This window comes from Lycium barbarum, chromosome 9 (assembly GCF_019175385.1).
Source record: "Lycium barbarum isolate Lr01 chromosome 9, ASM1917538v2, whole genome shotgun sequence".
Classification (NCBI taxonomy): Eukaryota; Viridiplantae; Streptophyta; class Magnoliopsida; order Solanales; family Solanaceae; genus Lycium; species Lycium barbarum.
This window is the reverse complement of record NC_083345.1, coordinates 4,808,707-4,829,833: the sequence shown is the minus strand read 5'-3', so window position 1 is coordinate 4,829,833 and position 21,127 is coordinate 4,808,707. Positions and strand designations below refer to the sequence as shown.

The following is a 21,127-nucleotide window of genomic DNA, read 5'->3' as shown; positions in this document are numbered from 1 at the left end:
CCAAACACACGGCCCAACTTCATCACACCATATTTCATGATTTTCATCCATATTAACATACTACAACATGAAATAAGCGTTCACAACACATAGAACATGTTATATCCCGTATTTTTTAACGTCAGATTATTTGCTGAGGTGGGGCCCACACATCGAGATTTTTTTGGGACATCTGAAAATTCATATGAATCACATATGTGAAGTTAAACACAACTCAAGAAGGACCCTTGGGCCAAATCAAAGTGGAAGTCCTCCAAACGAATAGTTTTAAGAAAACGTTTTCGGGTGATCTGACTTCTAGGGGAAAAAACGGTATTATAAGTTTGGAATTTGGAAAATACCAAGAAATAGAAGTTGTAGATAATTGAATTAGCTTTCCAACCATAGGTCGTGGGTTCCCAGGTGACATCGGTACAAGGAGATATGGACGTTTTAAGGTCGAAAGGTCAGTGGGCTAGGCCCAACTCGGGATCAACCGAGTTGGCCCAAAAAAATAAAAAACGAATTAAGGCCCAAAGGAGAGGGGTGGCCGGCCATCTTATGGCCCAAGCCCACAAAATTAATAAATTTCCCATGTGATAATTAATATAAAGGATCATTAAATTGTCTTGAAACATTTAGAAGTTTCAAGACAATTGAGAAAGAGAGAAACAAGAGAAAGAAGAGCAAGAATAAGAAGGCCATTTTCGGCCAAGCTCTAGACCAAAAAAAAAAAAAAAAAAATTTTTTTTTTTCAAAAATCATTTTCTACCAATTAAAGGGTCCTTTACAACTTGGTGTAATTATTTTGGAAGGAAGAACACTTGTTTCTTCAAGTTGACAACTTGGTCAAGTGAAGAAGATTGTAGAAAAAGGTAAGAATTAATCCCTTTTTATTATATTATGAAGGTTGGTTTATGTTGTAGTATGTAGAAATGAGTAGAATTTATGGAAATATGGAAGTTTACAAAGTGGGTGTGCATATATGTAAGTGGACATATATGTATATTGTTGTATAAATAATATGAGTTGAATTTTATGTTGTATTCTAGTTGTGGTTATGGTGAAATTTATATTGGAAATGGAAGAAAATGGTTCAAGTTGGCATGGAAAATTATTGGGAATAGTTATAGGAAATTATATGATTTTAATGAAGTTTTTATGTAATTATAGAAGTGGAGTTTTAAATGTGAATTATTATGTTAGTTGGTGAATTTGGAAGGATAATAGTCCATATTGGCATGAAAGATTGGTTGTTAAGTGGTTATGAGAAGTTTTGTGATTTTATGGTAGATTTATGTAATTATGAAAATGAAATTATTAAGGTGCAAATTATGATTATGGTTGATGAAATTGGAAGATGGAAATATGTTATGAATATGTAGATTGAAGATTTGAAGTTTTGGATGGATTATGGTTTTGGTGGAAAGTTTGTATATCTTGTGAATATTTGGTAGAAATGATATGAAATGCTTCCGAATTATATTGTAATGATCTTGATTAGTAATGAATGTAAAAGCATTGAGATTGGTTTGGAAATGTGAAGTTGGAATGAAAACTATTGCATTATGTTGGAAAGAAGACTAGTTGTGTTATATTGTGTTTTGTAGTCATGGTTGTTGTCATTGTGTTGATAATTTGGCCGGGTTGAATTCCCGGATTGATATTGATTAAAAAAATTGGCTAAGTTGAATTTTGGGGATGGTGTATTTATAGGGGAGATGCTGCCCAAATTTTTGTAGACAAGTATTGGTTAAGATTGAAATCTTAAAGCTTTACAATTAACATTTGGTAATTGTGACCAAATTGTAGATTTTGGCGAACTTGAAACTTGATTTTGGAGACGTGTATGAATCGGAAAAGGTATGTAAGGATTCACCCTTCCTTCTATGGCATGTCTTAAACGTAATAAGTTGGATACGAGCCTCGGGGACAACTCTATTCTCCGAAATCCGCACCCAAAGTTTCCCCTTTTTCATTCAGTAGAATTGAATTAAATATTGTATGAAATGTTGAAAAACTACCTAAACATCTAGAACTTGCACAAATAGGACCCGACTACCTTAAAACTCTCACAAGTGATGTCATGAAATGTAACGTATGTAAATCGTGTACGCCACCTCATTTGACCCGAGGTGGGCCCGTTATTCCCGTATTTTCTTAATTGTTTCGTTTATCGAACGATAAGTATATGTACATGTATATGGGGAAGATTGGGAAAGAGAAGGCGCTATAGACGCATAGCCACCTGATCAGTTGGAGTATGGTACATGATATCGTCCCGGACGCGGGATATATGGTTAAATGGATCGGAGCCGACGCCTCGGCAATATGATATGTTCTATGTTATATATATATGAAAAGAAATGTTGTCCAAGAAAGCAAAGTATTATATGTATATGGATCGGGCTGCACGTGCCGCAGCAATACGTTATAGTATATGCACATATGGATCGAGCTGCACGTTCCGCAGCGCTAAGCATGCATGGTATCCGCCAACGTGCACTTATATGTACAGGTTGTGTTTCTACTTCATGACATGCGCTATATCTCTTTTATGTTATTATTCATGCCTTACATACTCGGTACATTACTCGTACTGACGTCCCTTCTTGTGGACGCTGCGTTTCATGCCGCGCAGGTCAACAGGTAGACAGATTTGACTCTTAGAAGCTCCATCAGCAGTACTGTGGCAGCGCTCCAGTTGTTCCGGAGCCTCAATTTCTTGGTACTACTTTTGTGTACATATTCGGGCACGGTAGAACCGGTCCTTCTTGTATATGTAGATGTACTTTGTTTAGAGGCTCGTAGACAGATATGTACAATCAGATGTTTTGTACTTTTGTGGTCCTCGTCGTTGTATAATGTGCTAGCAAAGTTTATAAGTCCATGTCTACAATTATGCCATTAATGTTAGCGTTAAACAACAGAAAAAAAAAAAGATACGGTATAGTCTATACGGCCCACCTAGTAGTAAAAGTACGATACGAGATAAGGGGTGCTCGGTACAAGTATCGGGTACCCGTCGCGGCCCCTAGTTGGGTCGTGACAGAACAAGAGCAAAACTTACCTTTCTTCTTCAATACCACAAATGGCTAGGGTTTGCAATTGGACACAATGAATGGTTAGATGACCCAAACAACTCTTCCACGCTACTTAGGGACCTCAATATAGTTTATTTGCACCCAAGAAATAATTTTGGAAGGGATGAATTTTGACTTGGTTTTTCCTAGTCTTGGCCGAGAGCCATGGTTTTTGGTTCTTCAACTTCTTGTTTTATTTTCTAAGTGTTGAAGTGTGGAAATGAGGAGAGAAGACTACTTGGTCATCTATTAAGTCCCACACAAAATATCTATATAAGTCTTTGGCCCACACAATGTGTTGGACCATTTAAAATTGGCCACACAATGTGTGGGACCCTTTTCCCATATACACGGCCACAGTGGCATTTTTGCACAACATTTTTAATTCTAATTTTATGAATTGTGGTCCCAATTTTTCCTAAGAGTTCAATGCCCACAATTTCATATATAACTTATGTCTCAAAATAAAATCAAAGGTCAAAAGTCCCGACTTCAAATCCCGGAATAGTCTTGGCCTTAAATTATCATAGTTAATCTGGGTTGTCCCAAAGTATAAAAATACGGGATCTAACATGTTAACTACTATAAAATGCCCAAATAATGTTAAATATTATTTATAGTATCTAGTACTTTTCCTGTCCTAATTAATGTGACATTCATTCTTTTTTAGTCAATCACCAAATATGACTTTTTCTATATTTAGTACAATTTAATTTAGACTTTCTACTTTATTCTTAATGAGATGATTTACAGCTACACTAATATTTATGATTTATTTTAGACCACATATATCAAAAATCTTCATTTCATTCTTAAATATTGTGTCCAGTCAATTACTATTACATAAATACAGCTGAAAGGGGTATATAATTGAATGAGTGTCACATAAATCAGGACGGAGAAAGTAATAGGTACTATAAATAATGTTTAACATTATCTAGTCATTTTATAGTAGGTAACGTATTTTATTTTTAATTAAAAAAAGGGTAACAACAAACAACAACAACATACCCAGTGGAATCCCACATTGTGAGGTCTGGGGAGGGGGAAATGTATGCAGACCTTACCTCCATCTCGGAAGATAGAGAGGTTGTTTCCGGAAGACCCTCGGCTCAAGAGAAAACATGATGAGAAAATGTCAGATAAGCAGAAACAGTTCAAAGCAATACGAAAATGAAATTAATGAAAGCGAAAAACCATGATAAAGCAGTATGAGAAAACAGAAACAGTAGCTACCACAAATAAATACGATAATTGTGGTACACGGACCAACATATAGTTGCACGAATCAAAGGACAAGAAAATGAAGATCAAAACTGTGACTACTAGTACGATGGGATACGTGGAACTACCTACTAGCCTTCTACCCTAATCTGACTTCTCTATAGCCTCCTATCTAAGGTCATGTGCTCGGTAAGCTGGAACTGCGCCATGTCCTGTCTAAGCACTTCTCCCCAATGCTTCTTCGGCCTACCTCTACCTCTTCTGAAACCGTCCATAGCCAACCTTTCACACCTCCGCACTGGGGAATTTGTGTCTCTCCTCCTCACATGCCCAAACCATCTCAGTCGCGCTTCCCCCATCTTGTCTTCCACTGATTCCACTCCCACCTTATCTCGGATAGCTTCATTCCTAATCTTATCTCGCCTGGTGTGCCCACACATCCATCACAACATTCTCATTTCCGCAACTTTCATCTTCTGGACGTGTGAGTTCTTGACTGCCCAGCACTCCGCCCCATACAACAAAGTCGGTCTCACTACCACTTTGTAGAACTTGCCTTTAAGCTTTGGTGGCACCTTCTTATCACACAGCACTCCTGAAGCGAGCCTCCATTTCATCCACCCTGCACCAATACGATGCGTGACATCATCGTCAATATCCCCATCTCCTTGTACAAGACCCAAGATACTTAAAATTTTCTTTCTTTTGGATGGTGTTACGTCCCGTATTTTCATGTGTTGGAAAGCATGCGAGTTAAATGACACTAGTAACTGAAACGAGGTTATCCCCCAAGCTTATAGGTGGTTAGAGTGACTATGGATGTATCATAAGGATTAGAAGTTAAACAAATTGAAGGAAATACGTTTCGTCAAGATTCAAAATTTATTCGAATAAAATACGGTCCAAGCTATAATACCCCGTATTTTTGGACCAAGAAATTGAACCGTCCAACATAAGCGGTTTTACCGAGGCCGTAGGATTTTGTTATATTCAAGCATGAAAATCAAGAACTTGGTGTATATGAGGAATGAAGTCCAAAAATAATTTAGGCCTTAACAAGTGTGACCACGGTGATTGAGAATAATATTTTATGTGTACCAAAAGGGGCTATGGACTAGTGCTACGTCACATAATCATGGAAATGAGTATATGAAGTGTATTAAAAATAATTGGTATTAAAGTGAATTGAGATCAAGAAATTAATTATGGTATTAAGTGGGATTAAATGAATAAATACTATTAGCAAGTTGCCACATGGCATTAAATAATTAAAGGGTGGCATTACGTGCTGAAATAGGGACTTGATGAGTCATAAAAGTATGTAATGCATGATGACTAATAAAAAGAATTTTTGGCCAGCCAAGGCACACGTGTAAAAGGGCAAAGGATCCCTATATGGCTGTTCATTTTTATTACACATAGAAAAGAGAGGAAACTTAATCTTCCATAGAATAGCAACCAATTTCCATGGAGCATACGGCCATGGCTGCTTTTGGCCCTGGCAGTCCGTTATAAAAAAAAAATTCTATTAAAATTTCAAAGATGTTCTACACGTTCAAGAAGGCACGACATAAAGTATTGAATTGAGGAAGAAGAAATAGTGAAATTGGAGCAAATAAGTGTAGAAATTCCTCCGAGTAAATTAAGGTCAGATTTTCTTATTTTATGGTGTAATTGTATTAATAGTGTTGTAATGGAATTATTAAAATTGGATTGGTCAAAATTGGAAGTAAGAAAATGCATAAAATTGAGGTTATAGGAAATTGTGGGTTGAAATGGATTTAGAGAAGTTGTTGGGTTGTTGGAATTGTTATGGGCTGAATTGTAAGAATTTTTATACGTACATCTCTGTTGTTGGTATTTCTGTGTTAACAGGAGAATAATTGGAAATTCAGGTTAGGCGAATATATAGAGGAAATGTTGCCCGATTTTCGTTAAGTCCTTAAATAAAGAAAAACCCTAAACGAGAATGTATAGGTTAAAGGACAAGTTCTATAAAGCGATGGGCTACGGATTTACGAGCTAAACAGTATAACTACTGACGATAACATTACTTTTATGTTAAATAGGCTAAAAGAGCGACAAAGCGAACGTGTTTGCGAATGGTCGCTAACAGGTATATAAGGCTAACCCTTCTTTCTTTTGGCATGTCTTAGATGTAAGTGATGAATGATATGAACTTTGGGGTAACTCTACTCATAGGTTCCGAATGTGATTCATGATTCTTGTGCTATTCATTCTATATGTTCTCCATATGATTCCATTCTTAGACGAGTAAGGTCTAAATGTTTCTTGTGATGGTTTATTGATATTGTACTCCTATTCTGTTCCGAAGGGAACACCCATAAGGTGCTAGATGAGTTGTGTATATGGTTTTACTAATGATTTCGAGGAAATTAGTTTTATACTAAAGGAAAGATAAAGTTAGACTTTCAAAACCACTCCGAAGGGGGTGCGAGATTTTACTATTTAGATTTTCAAAACCACTCCGAAGGGGGTGCGAGATTTTACTATTTAGATTTTCAAAACCACTCCGAAGGGGGTGCGAGGTTTTACTATTTCATTTCATTTACGACTTATGTTTACATTCCATAGCATCATTGTTATTTAGCCGGAAGCGGCTTCCCGAAGGGGCCATCATTATTATTTAGCCGAAAGCGGCTGCCCGAAGGGGCCATCATTATTTAGCCGGAAGCGGCTGCCCAAAGGGGCCATCATTATTTAGTCGGAAGCGGCTGCACGAAGGGGCCATTATTATTATGCCGGAAGCGGCCGTCCGAAGGGACTATTGTGTTATTATGCCGGAAGCGGTCGTCCGAAGGGACTATTGTGTTATTATGCCGGAAGCGGCCGTCCGAAGGGACTATTGTGATACTAGCCGGAAGCGGCTGTCCGAAGAGACCATTTTGTTAACATGTTGGAAGCGGCATGTGTGTTAGATTGCATTATTTACTTAAAGAATGTGTGTTAGACTGCGTTATTTACTTAAAGAATGTTTGTTGGATTGCATTATTTACTTAAAGATTGTTTTGAGACTTCGTGTATACATTTATGTTTCTTCCAGCGAAGGCTGCAGGTATTGAGTTAGATTGTGATTTCTTCTCTCCTAAGTCAAGTTATGATTATGATTTGTTACCACCTTACATACTCAGTACATTGTCCGTACTGACGTCCTTTTGCCTGGGGACGCTGCGTTCATACCCGCAGCCCCAGATTGTTTGGCAGGTTAAGTATGTAGCTAGGATGCTCTGACGTCAGCTGGGATTGGCAAGTTCCACCTCATTCTGGAGCTGTGCTAAGTCATGTATAGATATGCATGATTACGGGTATGTCAGGGCCCTATCCTGACTCACAATGTTCAGTTTACTTCTTAGAGACTTCTGCAGACAATGTCTTGTGGTATGTTTGTCGAGGTGTCGAAAAAGTGATGTCAGTTGAGTCCTTTGTGGATTTTAAAAGAGTATGTATTTTAGATGATTTAGATTGGTCTAAAGTACTTATCGATTGAAAGTTTTCATAATCGTTATGGAGATAATGATTTCTATTTGGAAAAAATTTATGTTCTTAAAGGTTTTTGAAATAACAGGTTTTAATAGAGCGAATGTCTAAGGGTTCGCTCGACTCTGATGAGAGTCGGGTGCCCGTCATACCCTACCATTGCTAGGGTGTGACAGATGGCCTGAGTACCCAGCCTCTCGCTTAAAAAAAAAAAGGTATGTAACTTAAATCTTTTTATTTTTTGGCACAAAAGGACAAGTTTTGAAGATTTGATGTGAATGTAAAAATTTTGGATAGTTTTTTCGGATAGTAGTAAACAAAAGCTTTTGTACTTTTGTTACTAATTTATTTATATTCACTTCACTATTTTTAAATGTTGTGTTTATCTTTCACAGTTTGGGCAATAACAAGTAAAAGCTACTGCTAATAATTAATTAGAGTAATTACGTGAAAATGTAAAGAATGCAGAAAAGAGAATAGAGCCATAAGCTATATTAGAGTCAATATTAGAATCATGGCATAGCACAATCCACAAGCATGTACAGCATTGTAGCTTAAAGCTTTCACACATATATAAGGACATCCAAAGATTCTGTATTCATTGGTATAAGGATTCCACAAAGCATATGATTCATAAGCCTCGTATGGTTTGGCTCTTTAATAGAAATATAGAATCAAACCATCACATAAGCACAAGGCTGTAGGATTTCGAAATCCGTTTAGATGAAAATATTGTTGTTTTCATATTGTAATTTGGGGATATTCCAAGTCTAAACTCGAATATCCGATTGTCTATTTGTATCAATAATAGATTTTTGGGATTCGACTCTTTAGATTGATCACGGTGACTTTTATTGAATTTTTTGTCACATTTATAGAATTCCATAGCTTAGAGACAAATTAAAAATGTACCAAAGATTTAACTGAGTTTATTGTAAATTATAAAGAAAAAAGGGTGTATTAATGTAGCAAACCCAAAAAAGGAAAAAAGAAATTCGTGAAGGTGTAGAACTAAAATAGGACGGGAAAAAAGTAGAATTAATATAGGATTCTAGTAGACCTATAAGCTATAGTTAGAGTTCTCTGTGTTTCAAACTCCCAAAATTTACATATATTTTTATTTGCGCCATATAATATTCTCTTATTTTTCTACTATTTTCCCCTTAGCCTATTAATTAATCATTTACCACATCCGTAAAATTTCATGCTTGAATCACGTTTCATTATTCTTGAATACCATAATCATGTAACATATCTTTCATTTCATCGAAAACATGTGCTATCCACATAACGTAAATCATGAAAAGTATAATATCTGAATGCTTTAAGACAGCATCATATACAATTAGGGATGTTCATGGTTTGGTTAAAATCGATCCAAACCGCAAACCGAACTAAACCCATTAAATAAAGCAATAGTTTGTACGGTTGTGGTTTGGGTTTGAATCTTAAAAAACCGACAATATTTGATTTAGTTTGGTTTTATTAAAATAACAAACAGACCAAATAATATACACAATTTTTACAATTACTAGTAAGTGATATATCGATGGTAAAAATAGTAGACCACATAAGCAACACTAGTTTTAAAGCATTTTTGTGACTATTCTTAAGGTATGTCATCACTAGATACATAATTTAGAATGTTTGTTTTTCTGATTTTTTGTCTATATATATTATTATTTTATTAAAATACAAAATGTTAGATAAATAAAATTAAAATTAAATATATCAATGAAAGAAGAATTGAAACAGAATTAATTTGATGAATCTTATACCTGTATTAATTAACTATATATATCCGAGTTTAATAAACAAAAAAATTATGCAATTCCTAGAGTATATGACGATAATAGTAGAGCAGAAAACTATAAATTAAATAATAATATATTATCTTGATAAATAATTTTAGGTGCTTTGTTTATTTTTTCATCATTTTTTTTTATCTTATCAGGCTAATGAACTTTACACCTTAAGCCTATTTTTTATAAGAAATTCATAAATCCAAACCCATATTCAAAGAAATAACTATGAGATTTACCTAAATAAAGTTGTATTTCTAATAAACTTTATTCACTTGATTAAAGCTTATAGATCTTAAGACATTTTCTCCATAATCCAAGAAAAGTATAACTCCCACAATAAAAGGGTAATAACTGATTATAAGTTGAAAAGGGATGGAAAAATCTTTCCTAGTCGTAGGAAAAAAAAAATGGAAGAGAGAAATACCATTAAGTTTCTTAAAAACTGAAAAACCGATGCAAACCAAACCGAACTGACAACAACCAAACCGATGGATATGTATTATGTTTGGTTTGATTTGATTTTAATAATTAAAAGTCGACTAAACTGGTTTGATTTTGGTTCCAACCAAAAACCGACCCAAACCAACCCATAACACTCCTATACAATGCATAGAAAAAACATAAAACAAGTGGAGAGTGCATCGCTATGTATACTTAATGTTCAATATTACAAGATGATTGCAGTTTCTTAAAAAAAAAGCAAATAATGTTGTATAGTAATAAACTTTAAACCTAAAGAGACTCAATATCACTCATGTAGGTCATGCAGTTTCATAATATCACCTTCTTTAGCTGAGTTGCTTTCTCTTGCGCTTGATATTGGGTTTCGGAAAATATAAACTCTCCGAACATATTGGAACTGTGTAATGTCTTGAATCTTTGGATATTAGAATTCGTTTAACGAATTGATGTCGTTCAAGATCATAGATAACAAAATATTTAAGCCCTATTCCTATGGTTTGAAAGAGAATTTCATTATGGTTCATGCAGCCCAACAGCACACTATTCACTATAAATCGCTCGCAAACGAAATTGCAACTGATGTTCATTAATAATTTCCATTCATCTTGTTCCATGATCCAAACGTCGAATGTTTTGCTATGGATTTTGCCACCATATAAACCAACACAACCTTTCAAAGAAGTCAATCGATACAACTGATCGTTTTCACCTATAAAATCTGGTTTTTGAAGCTCCTTCACTTCATCTGACTTCACGTCAAAGTATATAATCTTAGAATTTTGACGTACTAAGTGGTTAATTTTCCACTGAATAGACCAAAATACTCGACCTTCAACGCTTATCCCCTGACTGCACTCCCATGACCTTGCATTAAGTTCTTGTACATGAACACTTGTTCTCTTCATCCATTTATTCTCATAACTTACATAACAAACAGCATAAAACGATTTATAGACCAATATAACCTTGTAGTCATCGGCACTAGAATCATAGCAAAATCCACAAGCATGTGGAGTTGTGCAACTGTAAGCTTTCACATATTCACATTTAAAAATTCTATAGTCATTAGTATAAGGATTCCACAAAACATATGATTTATAAGCTGTATGGCTCTTTAATAGAACTAAACCATCACATGAGCACAAGGCTGGGACTTGTTGGAATCTCTTTAGGGGAAACTTTTGTTTTCGTATTGCAATTTGGGGATTTTTCAAGTCCCGAAACTCGAATACACCATCATCCAATTGTACCAATAAGAGCTTTTGGGGACTCGACACTTTGGATTGATCACGATGAGTTTTCTTGAATATTTTGTCACATATTATAGCTTTCCATGCCTTAGAAACAGATTGAAAACGTAACAAAGATTTAACGTGTAGCCTAATAAGGATGAAAAATAGGATATCATGGGGAATAAAGAGCATACTATGTTCCATGGCTGGCCTTCTTCTTTTTTTTTTGTATGTTTGTGGCAAGTTGTGGCAGCGAAAAAGGCTTTATATAAGATTTGCTTTCATCTCTATTTTAGTTTGGAGTGAATTATAAATAAGGAAACGTGTTTCACTTAATGTAAAAAAGGAAGAAAAAAAACCGTGGAGGTTTAGAACTTAAATAGGATTCAAGATCTATTGTTAGAGTTTTTAGTACTTTGTACTCCCAAAAGAATACATACTTTTTTTTTTTTTTTTTAATTCCCAACCAATGTCTAATAACCGTTTTGGGGTCGGATAGGTACCATTTCACCACAAATTTGATAGTAGAAAATGGGTGGGCTAGTCACTTTTTTTAATACAGAAATAATTATTGGACAAAAATATCCTTGATGAAAACACAAATAAATTATGCGGGAGTTGGAAGCTTTTACTGGTAAAATTTCAGTCTACTATATTGGAGTTCGAAATTCCCTACATGTGACAATCCAACACACTATGCTGGAGCTTCGAACTTTTAGATATGAAATTTCAGCACACTATGCTAGAGTTCGGAACGCTGCAAAGTGTTTCAAAAGAATAAACTTGCAAAATGTAGGAATATATACTCATCTACCACCAGGGCCGGCTGGAGGGGTAAGCAACTAAAGCAGTTGCTTTAGGCCCCCCAAAATGAAGGCCCAATATATATATATATATATATATATATATATATACTAGACGGCCTATGTCCGTGCTGCGCACGGGCCCAACACTTTAGATTATAGTGCATCTATGTGTATGTAGTTGTCTTTGAATAGTGATTATATATATATATATATATATATATATATATTATGTTCAAAACACGATTAATATAACATTTTAGTTTGTGCTCTGTATCTAAAATTTTATTATATTAATGTTTGCTACGAATATAAAATCGGCAAATTTATTAATATTTTTTAAAAGAGAAGACTTGTTTAAAAGGAAACTATTTTCTTTTTACCAAATTTTGATTTGGATAATTCTAATTCAAATTATTAAATTAATTTTACATGTTTAAAACGAAACAAAGTAGAAATTGATTTTCTATTTAAACGAAGAAATACTATTTTTTAATTTTTGGTAAATATTCTCGGTTTAGCTCATTTTACTTGTCATGTTGTCATTTGCATGGTTTTTTAAGAAAACATCGATTAGAATTGTAATTTGACTAATTTACCTTATTCATTATTTGATCTCCATTTGATATTTTTTTTTTACGACATTAACCTCTTTTCACATTTATTAGAGTAAGAATAAAAATAAAGAAGTAATTAAATTCTATCTTATTTTAAAATATAAATATTTTAAGTATATTTATTTTAGTGAACATAACAAATAAATGACATGGCGGAATTGCAAATACAACATTTTAATATCTAGATTAGATCTCAGGCTAATATAAAAAATAAAAAAAAAATTGTGGTTTGACTACTTAACTTTTTGAAGAAAAGCAATTTCATTTGCTCCCACTAATGGATTGATACGCACGTGGCAATGAATCCATCATTATTGACTTAATGAGATATATTGGAAATTACATGAATATTGTTTGATTTTTTAATATGGAGCGCACTTTTTTTTTGACATTATTAATCTGTACTATTTTTATGCATATATATATATATATATACACTATGTTCAACACGATTAATATAACATTGTAGTTTGTACTCCGTATCTAAAACTTTAGTATATTAGTGTTTACTATGAATACAAAGTCTGCCCTTTTTTTTTACATTAATTTTTTTAATATGGGTTCACTTTTTTTTACAGTGAGCTTGGAGATGGTGGGTTCCACTTTTTTTTTTTAATTATATTGGTTGATGTTGTTTAGTATGAGGTCCACCCTTTATGGGATCCACTTTTTTTTTCCCCATGAGTTTGGAGATGGTGAGTTCCACTTTTTTTTTTCCTTTTTTTTTATTGCTCGGTGTTATTTAGTATGGGGCCCACCCTTTTTTTTAAGGGACAACGGACGACGAAGCACGAGTCTAAACCCATGCTTTATATAGTTTCTTCTTTTTTTATTTTTATTTTTTATATTGCTTGGTGTTGTTTAGTATGGGGCCCATATATTAGTATTTGCTACGAATACAAAGTTTGCACTTTTTTTTTTGACATTGTTTATTTTTTTAATATGGGATTCACTTTTTTTTTTTTGTATATTGCTTGATTTTGTCAATATGGGATACTATGTTCAAAACACGATTAATATAATATTGTAGTTTGTGCTCCGTATTTAAAACTTTATTATATTAGCATTTGCTACGAATACACACGTGGCAATGAATCCATCATTATTGACTTAATGAGATACTTTGGAAATTACATGAATATTGTTTGATTTTTTAATACGGGGTGCACTTTTTTTTTTATATTATTAATTTGCACTATTTTTATGCATATATATATATATATATATATATATATATATATTAGAATAATGGGGCCCATAATTTTTTTTTTTGCACTTTTTTTTACATTGTTTGTTTTTTTAAAATGGGATTCACTTTTTTTTTTTTTAATATATTGCTTGATTTTGTCAATATGGGATATTTGTTGACACCCAATTCTGTCCCTCCTTTGTTTCAATTTATTTACTCAGGCTTCTAATTTTATTGACAAGCTAAACACTTTATTTTCACTATTATTAATTTTCACTATTTTACTATCAACATTACTAGTATTACTTTATCACAAATTTTAAAGGGTTTGTCATCATTTTTTATTTTTCGGATTTGATATTCGTTAAATAATTATACTTTATTTTTTTACATATTATCGCATAGTATATATTATACTGTTTATTAAATTAGAAGCCCAAGAATAATTAAATAGAGGAGGAAGGATCAACAATTTTCAGCCAAATTCGGATTTCACTCAGCCCACACTTTAATTAATTAAACTAGCCCATTATCCCTTCCACTAGCCCACTGGATTAAACCTAAATCAGTCCATATTTTACCCGGTCCAGCCCAAACAAAATTTACCCGGTCCAGCCCAGTTCATTTTTTTTTCATTTTTGAAACTGTAGTTACTTTAATCGGGTTTGGGTTCGTTCAAGTTCGAGCATAGATCCGAGACCCCGACGCTCAGTTCATTGCACACAAAAAAGGTAAAACTTCCTCCTTATAGTTTAGTTTTAATAATTTTAATGGTGTTCGTAACTCTCCTTTCTCATCTTAGCTTTTATTTCCATTTTTAGTTATGTGTATTTAAATTCTATAATCAGATTAGTTAGTTTGGATTGTTTGTGTATCCTTAGTTATAGTAATATAGTCTTTCTTTAAGCTTTTCTTAGCATAGGAATAAAGCACGAAACTGCTGGTTTGTTTATAAGTTGTTCGAGGCATGAGACTGTTTTCTTGTGTACATTTTAAGTATTTGTATGTTTCAGGATTCAGTTTAGTTATGAACTATTGACAATCTTTCAATGCCTAAGTTTGGGTTAGGAAGTTAAGTGTTCAATAAAGACTTTATTGTGTTGTCAACTTGTTAATGTTGATCAGCTTTAAATGGGCTTTAACTCTTTGTTTAGTTTCAACAAATCTGTTATAGGCTAAACTTTATTTGAATCATATCTTCAAACCTCTTCCCTCACTTTTTAGGCCTGTGTTTCAGTTTGTTGCTGTTAGATATCTACAGCTCATTTTGTGTTTCTCTCTATAGGTCGTCTTACAGTACGAAATGTAGGAATCAACCTGAATTAGTAATCATTTGTCATTTCAGCATGTCGTTATATCTGGCCATTGGAGTCTAGTTATCAGTTTGGGGCTAACTATTTCATTATGAGTGAATCAGGTTACTAGTTTAGTAATTTTCCTCTCCTTTCCATTTCTTTCAATTCTGCTTTTCTATACTTGTTTTAGCATGTTTAACATTGGGATTCCTGTTCGTTTGGATTCAATCGTAGCTAGCAAAGCTGTTGTCATGGCTGTTTCTGCAGTTACTAGTGTTGCTTAATTGTTTGATCTTAGAAACCATGATCTGCACTTTGGAATAACAGAGGTCATGGATCAGTAAGACCAAAGTTAAGTTAGGTCCGAAGTTAACTAATTGCCTGTTTGATTGACCATTGAGAAAAGAAGAAAGTATGCTTTGTTGAGTTATAATGTATCCTTGTTTATTTTTAAGGATGTGGGAAACCATGTTGGTAGAGCTCACTGTATGGTTAATTTTAGCACTGTCCCCTCTCACCTTAAATCCAGCTTGTGTTTCAAATCTCACTCCCAGGCCTTTTCTTTTTGAAATCTGAGCTTTAAATCTTTCACATATTTGTCTTCAAACTCAATAAAGTATTTTCAAATAGTAGTCATTCTATCTAACCTTGTTTCTTCACATTTTATGGGTAGTTCATGATTTTCCCATAATGAATTTGCCACAAGAAACTTATTATCATTGATTGCTACATGAATTGAGTGGTATACATGTATGAAGTATTGTTGATTGTAGTTCAGCCTATTTACTTAATTGTATGGTATAAAATATGCAAGATATGTCATTTTGTTGAGTTGATTACCTCTCACGATCTCAGGATCTTCCAATAGCCATAACATTGATTTATGGTATGGCTTAAACCGTCGTTACTAATCCTTTTCTTTTCTTTTCTTTTCTTTTTCTTTTGCATGACACACCGGAGTCGAAGAGTTTTACTTTAAGACTCGGCGTCACCCCGTAAAGGCTGGAACGTGCATTTACTCAATCATTCAGCTCTCGTTCTCTCGACCTCCATCCAAACAGAAAATAAAGAGTGGTTAGCCAAACGGCGGATCACTGAAAACTTTACTCTCTTATGGTAGCCAAATGTAGCTTTAGTCATCTTATTTTCATTTTTTTTTATGCTTGTTATGTGTTTGGTGTGACTGATATTTTATCTAGCTGTGTGATTGTGATGAATATTTAACTGCTTATTTTAACCGAGCCTATTTTTATTTTGATGTCTTAATTAGCAAATATAGGTCTTAAATTAAACGAAGTTTAATTGTCCTTGTACATTTGGCACTTGTTAGTTAGAAAGACAGACATGTTTCCAGAGCATCATAAAATGTTAAACATTGACGTTATCTTGTTTTGAGAAATAAGAAAAAAAAAATTAGTTTTCGTGGATAACTGTTCCACTTTAGCTCCCTTTCCTAACACTTGAAATACATATTTGTTTAAAATAACCTTCGCTTAGTTACGTTGAACTAATTGTCTTTCTATAAAGCCTTTAAAATTTTATTAAGTAGCTCTTTTAATTTGTTAGTTGGCATTAACTCATTTTCTCCAAAATACACATAAACTTTACATATCCTGTTTCTTTTAGTTTATTGGTAACTAAACTCTTTTATGCAACTATTATTTTTTTTTACAAGTTTCATTTTAAATAGCATTCTATTTCTACCTATAACTTTAGCAATACTTATAAGAATATTTTCTTAAATATTATGAAATATTACATCTACATTCTTAGCCTATTTAATTTTAAGTTCGGTCGGATTAACCATTATTAATGGAATTTAGAGGATGCCTAATACCTTCCCTGTAGATTAGTTGAACCCGTACCTAGAATCTTTTGGTTTCGTAGACTTTAAAATAAAATCAACTTTAGATAATTACTTTAATTAATCTTAGGTGCCCTAATTCACCGTAAATAATTAGGTGGCGACTCTAACTTTAATTAACCCCGGAATTACCGGGATATTGTAAACTATTTTGATTTTGGTTAAAATGGGGTATGACAATATTATGTTCAAAACACGATTAATATAGCATTGTAGTTTGTGCTCCGTATTTAAAACTTTATTATATTAATGTTTGCTACGAATACGCACGTGGCAATGAATCCATCATTATTAACTTAATGAGATACTTTGGAAATTACATGAATATTGTTTGATTTTTTAATATGGGGTGCACTTTTTTTTTTGGACATTATTAATTTGCACTATTTTTTTAATATTAGTTGTTGTTTAATATATATGGGGCCCGCAATTTTTTTTTAAATTAAATTGGAACAGATATATATATATATATATATATATATATATATATATTAGAATTATGGGCCCGCAATTTTTTTTTATATTAGTTGTTGTTTAATATATATGGGGCCCACAATTGGCCCACAATTTTTTTTATTAAGAACGGACGACGAGAAAGTGCCCCAAACTCACTCTTCTTAATAATAGTAATTTTTTTTATTGCTCGGTGTTATTTAATATGGGGCCCACCCTTTTTTTTAAGGGACAACGGACGACGAAGCATGGGTCTAAACTTATGCTTTATATAGTTTCTTCTTTTTTTTATTTTTATTTTTTATATTGCTTGGTGTTGTTTAGTATGGGGCCCATATATTAGTGTTTGCTACGGATACAAAGTTTGCACTTTTTTTTTACATTGTTTATTTTTTTAATATGGGATTCACTTTTTTTTGTGTATTGCTGGATTTTGTCAATATGGATACTATGTTCAAAACACGATTAATATAATATTGTAGTTTGTGCTCCGTATTTAAAACTTTAATATATTAGTGTTTGCTACGAATACACACGTGGCAATGAATCCATCATTATTAACTTAATAAGATACTTTAGAAATTACATGAATATTGTTTGATTTTTTAATACGGGGTGCACTTTTATTTGGACATTATTAATTTGCACTATTTTTATGCATATATATATATATATTAGAATTATGGGGCCCACAATTTTTTTTTGCACTTTTTTTTTTACATTGTTTGTTTTTTTAATATGGGATTCATTTTTTTTTATATATATATATATTGCTGATTTTGTCAATATAGGATACTATGTTCAAAACACGATTAAAATAACATTGTAGTTTGTGCTCCGTATTTAAAACTTTATTATATTAGTGTTTGCTACGAATACGCACGTGGCAATGAATCCATCATTATTGACTTAATGAGATACTTTGGAAATTACATGAATATTGTTTGATTTTTTAATATGGGATGCACTTTTTTTTTTTGGCATTATTAATTTGCACTATTTTTTTAATATTATTTTTTGTTTAATATAAATGGGGCCCACAATTTTTTTAATTAAATTGGAACGGATATATATATATATATATATATATATATATTAGAATAATGGGCCTGCATTTGTTTTTTATATTAGTTGTTGTTTAATATATATGAGGCCCACAATTTTTTTTTATTAAGAACGGATGACGAGAAAGTGCCCCAAACTCACTCTTCTTAATAGTACTAGACGGCTTATGCCTGTGCTGCGCACGGGCCCAACACTTCGGATTATAATGCATCTACGTGTATGTAATTATTTTTGAATAGTGATAATATATATAAAGTATATATTAATATTTTTAATAGGGGGTGCACTTTTTTTTTAACATTATTAATATGTACTATTTTTATGCATATATATATATACATATATTATGTTCAAAACACGATTAATATAACATTGTAGTTTGTACTTCGTATCTAAAACTTTATTATATTAGTGTTTGCTATGAATAGAAAGTCTGCACTTTTTTTTTTAACATTATATTTTTTTAATATGGGGTTCACTTTTTTTTTATATTGCTTGATTTTGATAATATGGGGTCCACTTTTTTTTCCCATGAGTTTGGAGATGGTGAGTTCCATTATTTTTCTTCCTTTTTTTTATTGCTCGGTGTTATTTAGTATGCGGCCCCCCCCCCCCCCCCTTTTTTTTTTAAGGGACAACGGACAACGAAGCATGGGTCTAAACCCATGCTTTATATAGTTTCTTCTTTTTTTTTTATTTTTTTTTATATTGCTTGGTGTTGTTTAGTATGAGGCCCACCCTTTTTGACATTATCAGTTTGCACTATTTTTATACATACATATATACATATATATATACTATGTTCAAAACACGATTAATATAACATTATAGTTTGTGCTCCGTATCTAAAACTTTATTATATTAGTGTTTGCTATGAATACAAAATCTGCACTTTTTTTTTGACATTGTTTGTTTTTTTATTATGGGATTCACTTTTTTTTTATTTTTTATATTGCTTGATTTTGTCAATATGGGATACTATGTTCAAAACACGATTAATATAACATTGTAGTTTGTGCTCCGTATCTAAAACTTTATCATATTGGTGTTTACTACGAATAGAAAGTCTGCACTCTTTTTTTTTTTTTACATTGTTTGTTTTTTAATATGGGATTCATCTTTTTTTTATATTACTTGATTTTGTTAATACGAAATCCACCTTTTTTTTTCCCGTGAGTTTGGAGGTGGTGGGTTCCACTTTATTTATTTCTTTTTTAAAAATATTGGTTGGTGTTTTTTTTTTAATATTGATTGGTGTTTAATATGGGGATCACACTTTTCTTTTTTTAAAATGCTTAATTGGTTGGTGTTTTTTTGAATTTTTTAATATTAGTTGGTGTTTAATATGGGGACCATAATATTAATTGGTGTTTAATATGGGGACCATACTTTTTTTTTAAATGCTTAACGGACGACGAAGCATGGAAACATTTTACTTGTCATGTTATGTTTTACACAATTTTTTAAGAAATCGTCAATTAGAATTATAATTTCACTAATTTACCTTATTAATTATTTGATCTCCATTTAATATTATTTTTCCTTTTATGACATTAATCTCTTTTCACATTTATTAAAGTAAGGAAAAAATGAAAAAGTAATTAAATTTTATCTTATTTTAATATATAAGTATTTTAAGTATATTGCTGTACAATAATTGCATTTGCTCCCACTAATGGGTTGATACGCATGTTGGCAATAAATCCATCATTATTGATTTAATTGTTTGATTTTCTAAGCACTTTTGTATTTTAAGTATGTTATTGTACAATAATTTCATTTGCTCCTTCTAATGGGTTGATACGCATGTGGCAATGAATCCATCATTATTGATTTAATTGTTTGATTTTCTAAGCACTTTTTTTTTAACATTGTTTGTTTTTTTAATATGGGATTTACGTTTTTTTTTAAATATTGCTTGATTTTGTTAATATGCAATTCACTTTTTTTTTCCCGTGAGTTTGAATGTGGTGGGTTTCACTTTTTTTTTCTTTTTTTTTTATTACTGGTTGATATTTAATATGGAGCTCATTAAATTTTGTCAAATGAAAAAGGAAGACTGTGTAGCCCTTGCATAAAGTAAATTAACAGTTAAAAGAGGAAGCACCACAATGATATAAAACAAAACAAAGTAGTAATTTATTTGAACTGTAATTCGTATATTTGAGTTCTCAGCTTTAGAAAATAGCTAAAATTGTCAATTGTAATTGCAAAGTAGAGTGGAGCTCACATGACCAAAAAGCATTTGTCAAATGGTAGTAAAGAAATCAAATGGGCCTACACTTTTAAAAGGAATAGCACGTGAAGTGAAAAAATCAAGTGGGACCATACTTTTAAAAGGAATAGTACCTTACCCATACTTTTGAACTTATTTACGTAAATGCCACAACGGACGACGAAAACGGATCAACTGGTGCTTCTAATATAGTAAGTAAAGTAAAGTAAAGTAATATATATGTATACGTTATTTATATTATAGTAACCGTGTATATATATTTCTTGCACAAATGTTTATTTAAATTTTAGTAAATAGAGTTACTAAAAATAACTAATAGTGA

General features: G+C 32.4%; 1 protein-coding gene and 2 long non-coding RNA genes across 3 annotated transcripts; 2 read left to right on the top strand and 1 right to left on the bottom strand.

The window, feature by feature from the left end:
* The first annotated feature begins 320 nt into the window (after nt 1–320).
* Nucleotides 321–2,880, top strand: LOC132610357 (uncharacterized). The gene is made up of 3 exons (XR_009571123.1): nt 321–854; nt 1,792–1,842; nt 2,621–2,880. It is a non-coding gene; the product is annotated as an uncharacterized LOC132610357 (long non-coding RNA).
* A 2,805-nt stretch (nt 2,881–5,685) lies between these two features.
* Nucleotides 5,686–8,048, top strand: LOC132610289 (uncharacterized). Its single transcript, XR_009571106.1, has 3 exons — nt 5,686–5,933; nt 6,356–6,402; nt 7,494–8,048. It is a non-coding gene; the product is annotated as an uncharacterized LOC132610289 (long non-coding RNA).
* A 2,329-nt stretch (nt 8,049–10,377) lies between these two features.
* Nucleotides 10,378–11,487, bottom strand: LOC132611549 (putative F-box protein At3g16210). Its single transcript, XM_060325970.1, has one exon. The coding sequence runs from the start codon at nt 11,485–11,487 to the stop codon at nt 10,378–10,380; it is 1,110 nt and encodes a 369-aa protein (XP_060181953.1).
* Between the last annotated feature and the right edge of the window lie 9,640 nt (nt 11,488–21,127).